The sequence below is a fragment of the Callithrix jacchus genome, chromosome 3 (genome assembly GCF_049354715.1).
Source record: "Callithrix jacchus isolate 240 chromosome 3, calJac240_pri, whole genome shotgun sequence".
NCBI lineage: Eukaryota > Metazoa > Chordata > Mammalia > Primates > Cebidae > Callithrix > Callithrix jacchus.
This window is the reverse complement of record NC_133504.1, coordinates 110734639-110751473: the sequence shown is the minus strand read 5'-3', so window position 1 is coordinate 110751473 and position 16835 is coordinate 110734639. Positions and strand designations below refer to the sequence as shown.

Below are 16835 nucleotides of genomic sequence, written 5' to 3'. Positions count from 1 at the left end.
ATTTCACAGGCCCATACAGACCTATGTTCTGGTAAGGAATGGTGAGATTCTGCTGAAGACTCCAGGACCAAGTGTAGAGATAGATGCAGAGTGGCATCATTCCCAGGGCAGCCACGGTGGAGCAGGTTGTCATACTGATGCTGAAAGTAGAATTAATACAATGCTTAGGAGGGAGCACTGGACATGAAGAATTTAGTCTTTACCAAAAGCAACTCCTGGGACACGATTTTCTGGAGATTACATGGACTAAGCTCCTTGGAGCTCATTTCTCGCCTATTATCTAACAAATGATGGCTGTATTTGTGGTGTTCAAAGAGATTTCCAACAGTTCCTGTCATCCATCAATTACCTCATATTTATTTTACTTTCTACTTGCCTTAAACATTTTGCTACACACTATAGGAATCTTTTCTTAGTTAGTTCTTTTTTATTGAAGTATAATCCACTAGCCATAAAATCCATCATTTTAAAATGTACAGTTCAGCAGGTTTTGTTTGTTTGTTTGTTTTTGTTTGTTTGTTTTTTGAGGCAGAGTCTCACTCTGTCACCCAAGCTGGAGTGCGGTGGCGCAATCTCTGCCCACTGCAACCTCCACCTCCCGGATCTCCCAGATTTAAGCAATTCTCCTGCCTCAGCTTCCCAAGTAGCAGGGACTACAGGTGTGTGCCACCATGCCCGGTTAATTTTTTTTTTTTTTTTTTTGTATTTTTTAGGAGAGACGGGGTTTTACCGTGTTATCTAGGATGGTCTCAATCTCCTGACCTCATGATCTGCCCACCTTGGCCTCCCAAAGTGCTAGGATTACAGACGTGAGCCACTGTGCCCAGTGAGTTAGCAGTTTTAGTATAGTCACAAGATTATGCAATAATAGCACCATTTCAGCATACTTTCTTCACCCCAAAATAAAACTCCATCCCCGTTTGCAGTCACTCCCCAATCCCTCCTTCCTCAAGCCCTTAGCAAGCACAAATCTACTTTCTGTCTTAATAGGATTACCTATTCTGTACATCTTATATGAACAAAAACATATATGTGGCCTTTTTTGTGTGTCTAGTTTCTTTCCCTTAGCATAACATTTTCAAGTTTTGATAATAGTTTGAATGTTTGTCCTCGCCAACTATCATCTTGAAATTTGATTCCCAATGTTGGAGGTGAGGCCAAATGGGCAATGTTTGGGTCATGAGGCAGATCCCTCATGAATGGGTTGGTGTTATTCTCGTGAAATTCACTGAGTTCTCATTCAGCTCTTATGAGCTCTCGTTGTTAAAAAGAGTCTAACACCTCCCTCCCCTCTCTTACCATGTGATGCCTCCTCCTCTTCCCCTTCCACCATGGGTGTGGGCTTCATGAGGCCCTCGGCAGATGCAGATGCTGGCACTATGCTTCTTGAGTATAGCCTGCAGACCCACAAGCCAAATAAACCTGTTTTCTTTAGAAATTACTGAGCCTCAGGTATTCTTTCATAGCAACACAAATGGGCTAAGACAAGGTTTATCCATGTTTTAGCATATATCAGAACTTCATTCTTTTTCTGTCCTTATTTTATTAATATAGTGCATCACACTGATTTTTCTGTGTAATGAACCAACCTTGCATTTTGAAATAAATCATACTTGGTCATGGTGTATAACCCTTTTTTATGTTGCTAGATTCAATGTGATAGTATTTTTATTGAAGAATTTTACATGTATATTCATAAGAAATATTGGTCTGAAGTTTTCTTGTGATATCTAGTTGTGGTACCAAGGGGATTGGAATTGTATTAGGCTATTTGCATTGCAATAAAGAAATACTTGAGGCTGGGTAATTTATAAAGAAAGGAGGTTCACAGTTCTGCAGGCTGTACAAGCATGGTTCCAGCATCTGCTCTTGGGGAGGACCTCAGGAAGCTCACAATCATGGCAGAAGGCTAGGGGGAGGGGGAGCAGGCATCTCACATGGTCAGAGTGGAAGAAGAGAGAGTGAGAAAAGGGAGGTCCCAGGCTTTTAAACAACCAGATCTCATATGAACTGACTGAGCAAGAACTCACTTATCACCAAGGAGATGGCATTAACCATTCATGAGAGATCCACGCTATGATCCAAACATGTCCCACCTGGTCCCTCCTCCAATACTGGAATCACATTTCAACATGAGATGTGGAGAGAACAAACATCCAAACCATATCAGCAAGTTAGAATGCCACAAAGCTGACTAAACACCTGCCCAGTGTGAAGTGTTAATAAATACGTATCAGGAAGAAGTCACCAAACACCACATGCCATAAACTCCCCATTGTTTAGAGCAGTGACCCCCACAGTCACTGACCTTCAAACAGAGCAAGTTGGTTAGGACAATGGAGGGTACAAAACCATAGAGAAAGGGAATTGGTGTGAGATGCTTGACTAAATTAAAAATTGTGTTCCAATTCTGATATTGTGTGATCCTATGATTAGAAACTGGGATTGGGCTGGGCTTGGTGGCTCACACCTGTAATCCCAGCACTTTGGGAGGCCAAGACAGGTGGATCACCTCAGGCCAGGAGTTCACCAGCCTGACCAACATGATGAAACCCCATCTCTACAAAAATGCAAAAATTAGCCAGGCATCATGGTGGGTGCCTACTATCCCAGCTACTCAGGAGGCCAAGACAGGAGAATGGCTTGAACCCAGGAGGTGGAGGTTGCAGTGAGTGAAGATCACGCCACTGCACTTCAGCATGGGTGACAGAGTGCGACTGTCTCAAAAAAAAAAAAAAGGAACTGAGATTGAAGTAGAGTGATGAGTTAGAGTACGAAGTAAGATTTCTCAGCTTCAAAATGATGGTGTGATAAAAAAAAAAAAAAAGCTGAGTCACTAGCATCCATTTGAGGGGCTGTGTTAAGTTGGGTGATAGCGGGACATCCAGTCTTTGGTGAACACACCTGGAAAGATTTCTAAAAGACAATTAGTCTGTTTATCTTCATCCTTATTGGAATTGTCTCTGGCCACCTTGGAAAGTGAAATGTAAGTCTGTCAGTTGGATGAACCAAACCAAAACCAACGGCCATGCTACAAAGCTTTACCAGGAAAGCAACTGAGACCATCCGAAGCAAGTTGTGGTCTTTGCCTAACAAACCCGGAATGATTTCCACTAGAACATTGGTTTGTTTATCTCTGTTATTATTGATGTTAATTGTCTCCAAGTAAAAAGGCTAACACATTTTAAGTGCAACAGATCTTTTTTTTTTTTTTTTTTTTTGAGACAGAGTCTCGCTCTTGTCACCCAGGCTGGAGTGCAATGGCCCGATCTCAGCTCACCGCAGCCTCCGCCTCCTGGGCTCAGGCAATTCTCCTGCCTCAGCCTCCTAAGTAGCTGGGATTACAGGCACACGCCACCATGTCCAGCTAATTTTTTGTATTCTTAGTAGAGACGGGGTTTCACCATGTTGACCAGGATGGTCTCAATCTCCTGACCTCATGATCCACCCGCCTCGGCCTTCCAAAGTGCTGGGATTACAGGCGTGAGCCACCGTGCCCTGCCGCAACCGAGCTTAAGACTTTGTAAGTACCTAATGTCTGTGGTGGAGGTGTATTGTGGTTACTGTTGTGGTCTGAATGTGTCCTCCAAAATTCATTGGTTGGAAACTCAATCCCTAAGGCAACAGTACTGACAGGTGGAGCTTTCTGGGAGGTCATAATGAATCCACTTTTATGAATGAATTAATGCCATTTTAAAAGAACCCCCCCCCCCAAGGAAGTTGGTTCCTTTTTGCCTTCTGTCTTCTGCCACATGAGGAGCAAGAAGGCCCTCATCAGACAATAGATGCCAGCACCTTAATCTTAGGCTTCCCAGCCTCCAGAATGTGAAGCAATAATTTTTCTTCTCTATAAATTACCCAGTCTCAGGTATCCTGTATAGCAGCACAAAATGGACTAAGGCAATTACTCTGCTGTTATTGCATTATATGAACTAAGTTACTGCTTCATACATTTGTAATATATTATGGGGATTTTGTTTAGTTTTCGTTTTTCTGTTTTTGAAACAGAGTCCCACTCTTTTGCCCAGGCTGGAGTGCAGTGGTGCAATCTCAGCTCACTGCAACCTCCGTCTTCCGGGTTCAAGTGATTCTTCTGCCTCAGCCTCCCGAGTAGCTGGGATTACAGGCGCTGGCCACCACGCCGAGCTAATTTTTGCATTTTTAGTAGAGATGGGGTTTCACCATGTTGGCCAGGCTGGTCTTGAGCTCCTGACCTCAGGTGATCCATCTGCCTCAGCCTCCTGAAGTGTGTAAACCACCATGCCCAGCAATAGTATATCATGTTTTTATATTTTCCAAATATATATATATATATATATATATATAGAGAGAGAGAGAGAGAGAGAGAGAGAGAGAGAGAGAGAAAGAGAGAGAGAGAGAGAGAGAGAGAGAGAGAGAGAGAGAGAGAGAGAGAGAGAGAGAGAGAGAGACGGAGTTTCGCTCTTGTTTACCCAGGCTGGAGTGCAATGGTGCGATCTCCGCTCACCGCAACATCTGCCTCCTGGGTTCAGGCAATTCTCCTGCCTCAGCCTCCTGAGTAGCTAGGATTACAGGCACGCGCCACCACGCCCAGCTAATTATTTTTCCAAATTAATAGGTCTTTTATTGCATCATTTAAGTATCACATGAAGGTCTTAGCTATGATAAGCATCTTGTTTCTGTAGCTGGGCAACTCTAAGGTCTTACTCATCAGCCTGCTGAACAGTTCCTTTTTCAGAGACACAGATACCATCCAAAAATTTCCGGATATCCTTGTTTTTAACTGTTGTAGTTTGCTGAATCAAAGCCGCTGAATTTGACACAAGCTCAATGTCATTTCCTTCAAGGATTAATTCATCTTTCTCGGCTTGAGATACTGAACAAGCAACACCTGGTCTCATTCGAACCCTGCAGATGTATTTTTCACCCAAGAAATTTTGGATTTCAACAAGAGACCCATTCTCCTGGATAACGACGTTGATGGGGAAGTGAGCGTACACAGACCTCATCTTGTACCGGAAGCCCAGCGTAACACCCTTGATCATGTTCTGTACATGACTACAAATAGTCCGAACGGTAGCCCGTTCCTTTCGGTTACCCCACCATTTGTCAACCCGGAGCCTCTTTTTTTCTTTCCAAGAAGACTGAGTTCTACATTGATGTGATTGAAGTCCCTCCACAGGGTTCCTCTGGGACCCTTCACAATAACTGTGCATCCCTTCAGAGTAATGTTGACATTTTCTGGAATGTCGACAGTCTGATTGCTGAGAATGGTCTTCATTCTCGCAGCAAACGCGGCAAAGAAGGAACGTCTCTTTTTTTTTTTTTTTTTTTTTTGTATTTTTAGTAGAGACCGGGTTTCACCATGTTGACCAGGATGGTCTCGATCTCTTGACCTCGTGATCCACTCGCCTAGGCCTCCCAAAGTGCTGGGATTACAGGCTTGAGGCACAGCACCCGGCCCCAAATATATATTTTTAGCCTACATTTTTTATGTAGAGAAAATCATTTAGTTATGAACTGATAGTTAATATTACATCTGTTTTAAGGCTTCCTTTGCTCTGGACTGGCAGGAGGAAGAAGAGCCCATGGTGCATGTAGACAAAGAACAGAGAAGTGCGTGGGTAAAACATCATGTTGTACACCATAAATATGTATAATTTTAACTTGTCAATTAAAAATAAACTTTAAAAAAGAAGTCAGTAGGGAGCCGGGAGGTTCTATTTCTTGAAAGCTAAGAAAAGAGAGCTCCCAAATGCAGGCTAAATGCCAACAAAAATCAGGGAGAATGAGAACTCAAGGAATAGATTGAGTGCCATGCAATCTTCCCCTACTTTTTGGTGCCTTCCATCCCAAATCTATTCTTTCCATCTCAGTCCCACTCCCAACCCCCAAGCTAAGGCTGTATTTTGTACCTACCTGAGTGATAGAACCACTAAAAGAATGCATTAGTAAAATTAGGGGAAAGAAAATAAACGGAAATAAGATACTCATCAGACCAGTAAAATATTTTATCTTTCAATTTGCTGGGAAAGAAAAGTGCACACTCTGTTTAAGCATGTACGAACCGCTTATAGATACTGTGCTCATTCTGTGTTCAAGGCACAAATGACTGACACAGACTGAGAAGCAGACTACCCTTCTGCTCTACAAAGGAGAGGAAGGAAGCCCTTCATATGTCAAGGTTTTCTGCAGAGACAGCAAGGGTCCTTCAGCACTTTATTGGGACTACAAGTCATCTGTCACTCTTCCTCCTAATATATATCACCATTGCCTCCAACCAATTACCCTGCCTATAAAATAATACATCTATGACTACTTTAACATTTTCCTCCAAAAGAATGTTTATACTCTTGACAAAGCAGCATCTATTTTACTTCAATGATACTAAAAAGATTCCCTCTGTGCTCTCACTCATTGCTGGTAAAAATGGTATACCACGAAGGGTGTCTGGCATTATCTAGGAAAATTAGCGATCCTGCTTCTAGGATTCTGAATTCATGGCCCTCTGGACACAGTTTTATTGACATTATCTCATGAATTATACACATGCTGTACCCTACACAAGTGCCATTCATTACACAAGTGCCTATGTACCTGTCCCTCTGTGCCAGAATGAGCAGCATGAGAGCCAGGTCCTATTTTTCTCTCCATCTCTAGGACCTGGCATAGTTTCATACTGCAGCACATTGGAAGAGCTCATTAAATGCTTATGAAATAAATGCATGAATCAAAGAATGAGCCAATGTCAACACACTGGTGCTATGAAACTGTTCTCTGTGTCTCTTTCATATGTCATGTATCTGCAAGTGAACATTGGTAAAAATCTTAGTGAAATGACCCTTTATATTTAGTTTGAATGGTAAACAGCCCCATAGCAATCTGGAAAAAGAGACTTTCTATAAAATTATGCTCTTCCAGGACAAAAGCAAGCAAAATTTTAAGAAGCAAATATTTAGCTGATTAGTGTCTCTTTCAAAAATCCAGGCTTAGATAACTTCCAAACATTTGTATATATCCTTCTTCTCTTTTGTTTTTCTTTCAAGCAGTCCACTTATTTCATGCTCTTTTGTTAAGTCAATGGGATTTTTTTTTCTTTCATTATTTTTTCTTTTTAAAGGAAATAGACCAGGTGCAGGGCCTCATGTCTGTAATCACAGCAATTTGGGAGACTGAAGTGTGAGGATTGCTTGAGACCAGGAGTTCAAAAGCAGCCTGCGCAACATAGGGAGACCCTGGTCTCAACAAAAAAAAAAAGTACAAAAGTTAGCTGAATTTGGTGGTCCACACCTGTAGTTCTTGCTACTCGGAAGGCTGAAGCAGGAAGATGGATTGAGCTCAGGAGTTTGAGGCTGCAGTGAGCTATGTCCCCCTCCTGGGGGACAGGAGGAGACCCTGTCTCTAAAAATAAAAAAAGGATATGCAGAATATACCTTATTCTGCAAGTTGGTTGCTTTTCTTCCCCACTCCATCTATCACAGACATCTTCACAGATCCATATATTTAAACTTACTCTTTTAAAGAACTGCAAAGTATGTCATAATCTAAATATGTCGTAATTTGTTTAATCACTTCACTAACAATAGGTAAGTTGCTTTTAATTTTTTGCATTATAAATAATGTTATAATAAACACTCTCATATATATTTCACTTGAAATGATTCTTTTCTTTCTGTGAATTTCCCAAGGTGGAATTGCTGTCTAAAAGTCTGTGTTTTTTGTTTTAATACATACTTCCAAAAAGATTGTTACATTTCACAATCTTACCTACCCTGGATGTGATCAGACCTTTCTAATTATCGTGACAGCAATGAAAAGTTGATCTCACTCTTGTTACACTCTTTTGTTTTGAGATGAGTCTCACTGTGTCACCCAGGCTGGAGTGCAGGGGCGTGATTTTGGCTCACTGCAACCTCTGCCTCCCAGGTTCAAGAAATTCACTCTGCCCCAGCCTCCCGAGTAGCTGGGATTACAGGTGCCCACTACTATGCCCAGCTATTTTTATTTTTAGTAGAGACGGGGTTTCACCATGTCGGCCAGGCTGGTCTCACACTGGTGATCCACCTACCTCAGCATCCCAAAGTGCTGGGATTACAGGCGTGAGCCACTTCCCCCAGCCTACACTCTTGATTCTATCAGGTTGTGCTTTCTTTCACATGAATTGGCTTTTTCTGTGTCCTCCTCTCTAAACAATCTTGCTTGTCAGACTTCTTCTCAACTTGTAGGAGTTCTTTTAAAATTAGGGCACATATTATCATGAATAATGCAAGTCTTTTTCCCAAGGATGGCATATATCTTTGACTTTGCTTATGACTTTTGCCATAATTAACACTTATATAGTCAAAGCTGTTTTTTAATGGCTTCTGAGTTTCTTATCTTAAAGACCTACCTCAATCTGAGGGCATTCAAATATTGCCTTCTACTTTTTACTTTTATACTTATATTTCAACTCACTTAAAATTTATATTTTATATGGTAACAGGCATAAGACTAACCTATTCTTTCTATTAATATATTGAGTTGCAAATGTGTCAATATAATTTACTAAAATAAACCATTTCCACTATACGGAAGTGTCACATTTATCATATATGTAATGTCCAAGTGTATACAAAATATTTTCTGGAAATTCTATTCTAGCTCATTGATAAATAACTTTCTTTTTTCCTGGACAAATACTAGACTAATTACAGTGTTTTCATATATAGTAAGGCAAATACCTCCACATAAATTTTTCTTCTCAAACTTGTCTTAGCAGTTCTTACATATATTTTATTCCATATGAAACCCAAAATTATTTTATCTATTAAGAATGCTTACTTTAAGCAAAGACTTCTTGATGACTTGTGGTAATTATAAGAAAAAAAAGCAGTTTGCCACAGCTCTCAAACATCTGTATCTGTGAAGCGGATGTTTGGAAAGTTTTTTCCAAATTCCTAGTCTATGATAGAGCTACATTCCTTGGCTCTCCATATTATCAAGTCCTAAATGGAATTCCATATTACATCACTTTACTCTTGAGCTCCTGGAGAACCAGCACAGCATTTCCTTACTGGGTGACTTTGGCTCAAACAGAAGAAAGGTAAGATTCACGATCATGGGAAGCAAAGTGAGATTTATCAGACTACTTCTGTATCCTTGATTACCTACGTGATTGCTTCTATCTTCACACAATTTTCAACCCCACGGTGCCCATGATATTGGTCAAGGATGGCAGGAGGTGATTCTGGTGCTCTGCCAACTGTTATAAATACCAGCCAAGCTGGAAGAGCACACAGGGAATGCCTGTGAGTGCAGTGGAAAGTCATGCCTTGTATTTTCAGCCATGAAATTCCAATGTCGCATAAACAGAGGATGTGGCTAAGTAGATCTCTTGACTTGTCATATATAGGAAAATTTTTGGCAAAATCTAACTTCAGTATAACAAGATTCCACTTGCATTAAGAAGAATGGCATCATCAGCTCCAAACCACTACAAAAAATAATGAGACAGATTCAGCAAGTCTGGACAAACAGTAAGTCTTGAATCCTCCCTTAAAGCAGGGAAATTACATATATACACATTACATTAAAATGCAGTGTCAATAACATTTTGCAATTGGAGATTAAGTTATTCATATGTTGTTTTGATTTCAAAAATCCCATAAAATCAGGAACTCTGACTCTCAAAACTGTGAAAATATACACTTCCTTTCTGACTAAAAGAAAATAAAAAATTATCCAACTAACCAGATGGACATGGAGTGATCTATAAGATCATACCAATAGACTTGACCCTATAAAAGAGTTCAAGATGGCTGGGTGCCATGGCTCACACCTGTAATTCCAGCACTTTGGGAGGCTGAGATGGGTGGATCACCTGAGGTCAGGAGTTCGAGACCAGGCTGGCCAACATGGAGAAACCCCATCTCCCCATCTCTACTAAAAATACAAAAAAAAAAAAAAATAGCTGGGCGTGGTGGCAGGCACCTGTAATCCCAGTTACTCAGGAGGCTAAGGCAAGAGATTCACTTGAATCCGGGAGGCAGAGTTTGCGGTGAGCTGAGATTGGGCCATTGCAATTTCCAGCCTGGGTGATGGAGCGAGACTGTCTCAAAAGAAAAAAGAAAAGAGTTCAAGGCCCAATTTTCCATCCCTAAATATAAATGTTACCCTTGTCTGCTGCCTTCCAATAATAATGAGTATTCATTGAGCATTATGTGCTAGGTGTTATGTCTCATGCTTTTATATATTTTTTCTCTTTTCATTTACACAATAACTCTATGTGTGGGTATTATTTCCATTTTATAAATAAGGAAACTAAAGTACAGAGAGACACAGAAGCTTACACAAAGTCTCATGGATTCAGTCTCAGTTCTGTCACCAAAACCTTAAATGCAGAGGACTTTGAGTTTTCCACCAAGACATGTCAGATAGACCTGAACAATTTGAAGTCCTATTTTCAGGTTCTCTACTGAAGAAGTTCAAAGGTCAAAGTTAGCCACTGAGCTCCACAGGCTCCACCACCACCCGTGGTCAGAATCCTTTGTCTGCAGCTGAGAACATAAATACATCCTTAGGGAAGACTGAACCTCTCATATATGTCAAAAGTTCTCAACTAAAGACAGTGGGAGGCTGGGCACAGTGGCTCTCACCTATAATCCCAGCACTTTGGAAGCCCTAGGTGAGAGGATCTCTTGAGTCCAGGAGTTCAAGACCAGCCTGGACAACATAGAGAGATGTCATCTCTATAATAAAAAATAAGCTGGGCATGATGGTGCATGTCTGTAGTCCCAGAAGTGCTGCTCAGGAGGCTGAGGTGAGAGGACCACTTAACCCCAGGAGGCCAAGATTTCAGTGAGCCATGATTGTACCCCTACACTATAGCCTGATGACAGAGTGAGACCCCATCTCAAAAAAAGAAGAAAGAAAGACAGTGGGAGCTGTCCTGAGTTACATCAATAAATGGAACTCTTTTTTCTTTCTTTTTCTTTTTTTTTTTTTGAGATGAATTCTCGCAGTGTTGCTCGCCAAGGCTGGAGTGCAGTGGTGTGATCTAGGCTCACAGCAACCTCTGCCTCCCGGGTTCAAGTGTTTCTCCTGCCTCAGTCTCCTGAGTAGCTGAGGTTACAGGTATACATCACCATGCCAGGCTAATTTTGTATTTTAGTAGAGATGGGATTTTGCCATGTTGGCCAGGCTGGTCTTGAACTCCTGGCCTCAAATGACCTACCCATCTCAGCCTCCCAAAGTGCTGAAATTATAGGTGTGAGCCACCACACCTGGCCTGGACCACTTTTCAGGGGTAGTTTTTTTTTAATACACACAGGCAATCAGAAACTGTCATTCACTCATGTTGACTGAGTGCCTACCACTTCCAGGCTGGCACTGCACATACAAAGATGAGCAAGCCTTCCAGGAGCTTACAGACATCATAGGAGAGGCAGACAAGTAGCCCAGCTATTGCCATGCTTTCCAACAGATGATAAGGAAGAGTTAAATAATTGGGATTATGGAGACAGACAGGAGAAACTAAGGGAAAGGGGGATATCTGGACTTCACATTTTGCTTTGCTTTTCCTGTAGTCACAAAATAAATAATATTTAACCTCAGATCCACTCCTAAGAATACACTCAAGAGAAATAAAAGGTGGGACTCAGCAGCATTATTCACAATTGCCAAAAAGTAGAAACAATTCAATTGTCCATTGATGGATGAATAAATAAAACATGACATATACATATTATGATATTATATATAGGGTTAGGGTTAGGCATACAGCTCCTCAAGCAAAGACTAAAACACAGACCCTAGGACACGACGTCCTTTTGCCTGCCTCATATAATAATAGTTCATATCACATTTTATGCCAGGTGAGATTCTAAGCATTTTAGATATATTAACCCATTCAATCCTCTCAACAACTCGTGATGTAGCAATGCTTCTCATTTTAGAATTGAGGAAACTAAAGCATAAAAAATGTGCTTAATCTGCCAAAATGATCCAGTCAGTAGGTGATTGGTCTGCTTGCTGTTTCCAGAGCACCCAACTACTACACCGCACTGCCAGTTCTTCATTTTCATGTCCTACTCTTAAAGGTAGGAATTCTGTTTATCTCTGGTAGAATATACTGGCGGGGGGGGGAGAATAGCCCCCATTCTTCACCCCTCTCTTATCCATGTACACTGTAATGTGACTCGGCAGCTCAGCCCATCAGGAGGCAAAATCTACTTTCCCAATCCATGAAGCTAGACTGGCCTTGCAGTCTACATTGGCCAATGCAATGTGGTAGAAGGATGAGGATCTGGTTTCAAGCCTATGCTTCAGAAGACTTTTTCTGCTCTTCCTTTCTGAGAACCCTGCTGCAGCCATGTCATTAGGTCTAGGCTAGTCTACTAGAAACTGAGAGATCACATAATAAGAGAGTCCAGTTGGGCCGGGCACGGTGGCCCACGCCTGCAATCCCAGCACTTTGGGAGACCGAGGCGGGTGGATCACGAGGTCAAGAGATAGAGACCATCCTGGTCAACGAAGTGAAACCCCGTCTCTACTAAAAATACAAAAAATTAGCTGGGCACGGTGGTGCGCGCCTGTAATCCCAGCTACTCAGGAGGCTGAGGCAGGAGAATTGCCTGAACCCAAGAGGCAGAGGTTGTGGTGAGCCGAGATCATACCATTGCACTCCAGCCTGGGTAATAAGAGAGAAACTCCATCTCAAAAAAAAGAAAAAGAGAGTCCAGTTGTCCCGGTTGAAGCCACATACATTAGTCCATTTTCACACCACTGTAAAGAAATACCCAAGACTGGGTAATTTATACAGGAAAGAGAGTTAATCGACTCACAGATTCACATGGCTGGGGAGGCCTCAGGAAACTTACAATCATGGCAAAAGGTAAAGGGGAAGCAAACACCTTCTTCACGAGGCAAGAGAGAGAACGAAGGAGGAATTTCCAACACTTAAAAAAACCCTCAGATCTCGTTAGAACTCACTCACTATCACGAGAAGAGCATGGGGGACACCAACCCAATGATCCAATCACCTCCCTCCCTTGACACTCGGGGATTACAGGCCCCTCCCTCAACACGTGGGAATTACAATTCAAGATGAAATCTGAGTGGAGACACAGAGCCAAACCATATCACCGCCCAAGACCAGTCTACATTTAACCAACTCCCAATCATGTAAACGGACCCAGCCACGATCAGCCAAACTCAGCCCAGAACAGGATAATTTTTAAGGCTCTTCATACATATGGGCCAACTGCTTTCTAGAATAGCTATAAGGAAGGACAACATCATGGCTGGAGGAGACAGAATAAGGCCAGTGGCACTGAAGGCTGTGGGAACAACATGGGCAAAAGAAAGCTGGAAAAATGTGGGGTATGCTCAGAGAACTCAGAGCAGCCCATTTTGACTAAAAATCATTGTTCTTAAGGCGGCTAGCAGGATAAAAGAACTTGGAGAAGTAAAGTAGACTGGCTGAGTAGTTTCTACCGATTTAGTAGGTGTTAAGAGCCCTTTTTACTTATAACGTGTTCATTTTCTCTTCACAGTACCATGAGGGAAATGTTATAATCTCCAGTTACAGAGAAGAGGCCCAAGGTCAGGATTTGAATGTAGGCAATCTGGTATCAGAGCCTGCCTTATCCACTTACTGCAAAGCCATAATGGAGAGACTAAAGCAGAGAGTAGCACTTTCGTTGTTGTGAAAATACAATTAGCCAAGAAAGAAATTGTGAGGGCCTGGCCTGAAGAAGTTAGTGGAGACCAACAGGAAGCAAGAACAGTGAGCAAAGCAGCAAGAGGAGGGGCTGCAGGGCTTGGCAGTGCATTGAGCGGCCACAGTGAGAATGAGAATAGTCACAGGGCAAGGCTAAGATAACAAGCCCAGGCAACTGCAAGAGGATGGGTGTCATCAATCATCTCATATGCAGAATGCACAAACCAGTTCAAACCAATGGATTCTGAAATGCCTGTGTGGGATGAACACATGGAGATCTGCGAGTGCACTGCAAGAAGCACTGAGTGAAGGCATGAGGAACACATTCAGGGTCATCCACAGGGAGCTAAATCTCAACTTCCTCACGTGTAAAATGAAGATGTTGTACTAAATGCTCTTGGATTGTATCCAGCATTAAAAGCAGATAGAACTCGTATCAATGCCAATCCACTGAGTTTTGCTTAAAACTGATTTTGTTCATAATCGATTGTGAAGAAACGTAATTACTTGGATATTGTTTCACACTGTACTGGATTTTCTCCTATTTGAGTTTCTACTGAAAATTGATTTTATACCTTTTGTACCTATATGCTTTTAAAAATCTAATATGTTGTTTTTGATTTTTGTTTTGTTTCGTTGGTAAGACTCAAAATCAAAATTTAAAAAGAAAAGAGGAAAAGTAGCTAATATTTATTATACAACTACTATGTGCCTGACATCCTGAAAACACACACACACACACACACAAGTAAATATTTCCTCCATAAAATATAGTCTTGTGTCAGCAGGTCGTGGTAACTCATGCATATAATCCCAGCACTTTGGGAGGCCGAGGAGAGCAGATCACCTGAAGTCAGCCATTCAAGAACAGCCTGGCCAACATGGTGAAACCCCATCTCTACTAAAAATATAGAAATTAGCCTGGTGTGATGATGGGCACCTGTAATCCCAGCTACTCTGGAGGCTGAGGCAGGAGACTCACTTGAACCCGGGAGGCAGAAATTGCAATGAGCCTAGATTATGCCATTGCACTCCAGCCTGAGTGACAAGAGCAAAACTCTGCCCCATGTGTGTGCGTGTGTGTGTGTGTGTGTGTGTGTGTGTGTGTATAGTCCTGTGAGAAACAAATTTAACTCCATTTTTCCAATGATGAGATAAGGCTTAGACGGGTTAAATAATTTGATCTAAGTCAAAGGTGAATTAGAGTTGGCAAAAGAAAATAAAATTAGCGCCAAGCCAGTGGCTCACACCTGCAATTCCAACACTTTGGGAGGCCAAGGTGGGCAGATCACAAGGTCAGGAGTTCAAGACCAGCCAGGCCAACATGGTGAAACTCTGTCTCTACTAAAAATACAAAAATTAGCTGGGTGTGGTAGTGCCTGTCTCTACTAAAAATACAAAAATTAGCTGGCACGTGCCTGTAGTCTCAGCTACTCAGGAGGCTGAGGCAGGAGATTGCAGTGAGCCGAGATCGCACCACTGCACTCCAGCATGGTAACAGAGAGAGACTCCATCTCAAAAAGAAAAGAAAAGAAAATTAGCTTTATCTTTCATAGATTTACTATTCAATTCATTGGTGTTTTTATTACAACTAATTGACTAATAAGAGATTAAGCTAATAAGTGTTCTATTTCCCAGAAGGGTTTCAGAATACTGAAGATTTATGACGCTACTCAAAACAGAAGATCTAGTTGTGTTGCTGAATGTCATGGGGAAAGGCGCCTAAACTTTAGACTGATGTAAAACAGATGTGAATTCAAATCTGAGTCCCACCATACTGGTTTGTAGCATTTGGCAAGCTACTTAACCAGTCTGAATCACAATTTTCTCAGCTGTAAAATGCAGAATAATAAAAGGTCACTTACAAGGTCATTATGACCGTGAAGAAGAAAATAAGCATGAAAGCATGTATCCCATGGTTTATCAGGTACTTAATAAATATTAGTTTCCTTTTTCTTTCCAAAAACTTTTGGGTCCTGGAATTTATCTCTGATTTTAAAACTTCATGCAAAGAATAACTCTCATTTCCCAGTTAAATAATCAACTTTATTGAATTTGAATTAGCAATCCATATTAGTGGCTTAGTGGTAAAACACAAACTTCATCGAGTTATTTTTTTTCAAATCTCTCATAAGTGGGTAACTGAAAGACACTGCCATAGGAAAGTTAGTTCCTATTCTACATGGTGTGAGCCCATTAAAATCTACAGGTGTCCAAAAAAAATCTATAGGTGAAACCTGTTCATACACTAAACATTCAGTACACACAGGAAACTAGAAACCCATACCTGCAGCTGACTCACTGATATCAACTCCCAGCTCAGTCATTACCCCTTATTCATTCATTCATGGTAGAGTAAATCTCAACTAAATGACATACACATGAGACAAAGATTTAAATTTATAAGCAGTTCTTCCCCAGGCCAGGAGGTGAAACAGCACATTTGTAAGTAAGCAAAGAGTCTCCAGAGACCATTGTTTTTAGCTTTTTCCAGTGCTGACCCCTCTACTCTTTCCTCAAATGCTCTTTTTTTCCCCCATCAAAACATGTAATCCAGAAAAGCATGAGACTAATTCATCCTCATTAAAGTGTAAATAAGGGACAAGGCTTAATGTCTCCCAGGGGTATTTATCTGCACCATAATTGTGAATAAGGTCACTGGCTTAAAGGGAAGGAATGCAACTCTAGTGATGAATGCTAACCATCTGCAAAGCAACAAGAAAGAACGATTTTAGTCCTGGGAGCCTTCACGTTGCTCCTGAAGTCAAATCAACAGGCCATCCCAGCATTTAAAGCTGGATATGGCTACCAGTCACCCCTAAAGCTCCCCATCCAGTCCTCCAAAGTATTTCGTTCCTTTCCTGAAGTAGGTGCTGAGGCATCGCTGACTGGAGTTACAGAGGTCTCGTTCTGACTATGCCACCAAGACCGAAATGGCTGCTACCAAACCACGATGGTGAACTTCTTGGGATTCTTGGCTTAAGTCCTGGGAGTTATTAAAAGAGGCCAGTGTAGATAAGAATGAGCTCAAGTTTAGGAAGGGCCACTGGGTGAGGTGGAGACCTGCCTCCACTATCACATAGGAAATGTATTCCACTGCTCAGAACAGTAGCCAATAAAGCAAAGGATGCCCAGCAAAGTCAATTTTGAGCACCGA

The 16835-nt window shown here is 41.6% G+C and overlaps 1 protein-coding gene and 1 pseudogene across 3 annotated transcripts in view; both read right to left on the bottom strand.

Moving 5' to 3' along the window:
• SLC10A6 (solute carrier family 10 member 6) overlaps positions 1–16835 on the bottom strand; it is a 33257-nt gene that overhangs the window by 15842 nt on the left and 580 nt on the right. For both annotated transcript variants that reach the window (XM_035293352.3, XM_002745625.6), the window contains exon 2: positions 22–140. In XM_035293352.3, the coding sequence (XP_035149243.3) occupies positions 22–140 (119 nt within the window). The remainder of the gene's footprint in view (positions 1–21; positions 141–16835) is intronic.
• Positions 4606–5286, bottom strand: LOC103791960 (large ribosomal subunit protein uL6 pseudogene; annotated as a pseudogene). Its single transcript, XR_013533437.1, has one exon. The product of XR_013533437.1 is annotated as a large ribosomal subunit protein uL6 pseudogene (transcript).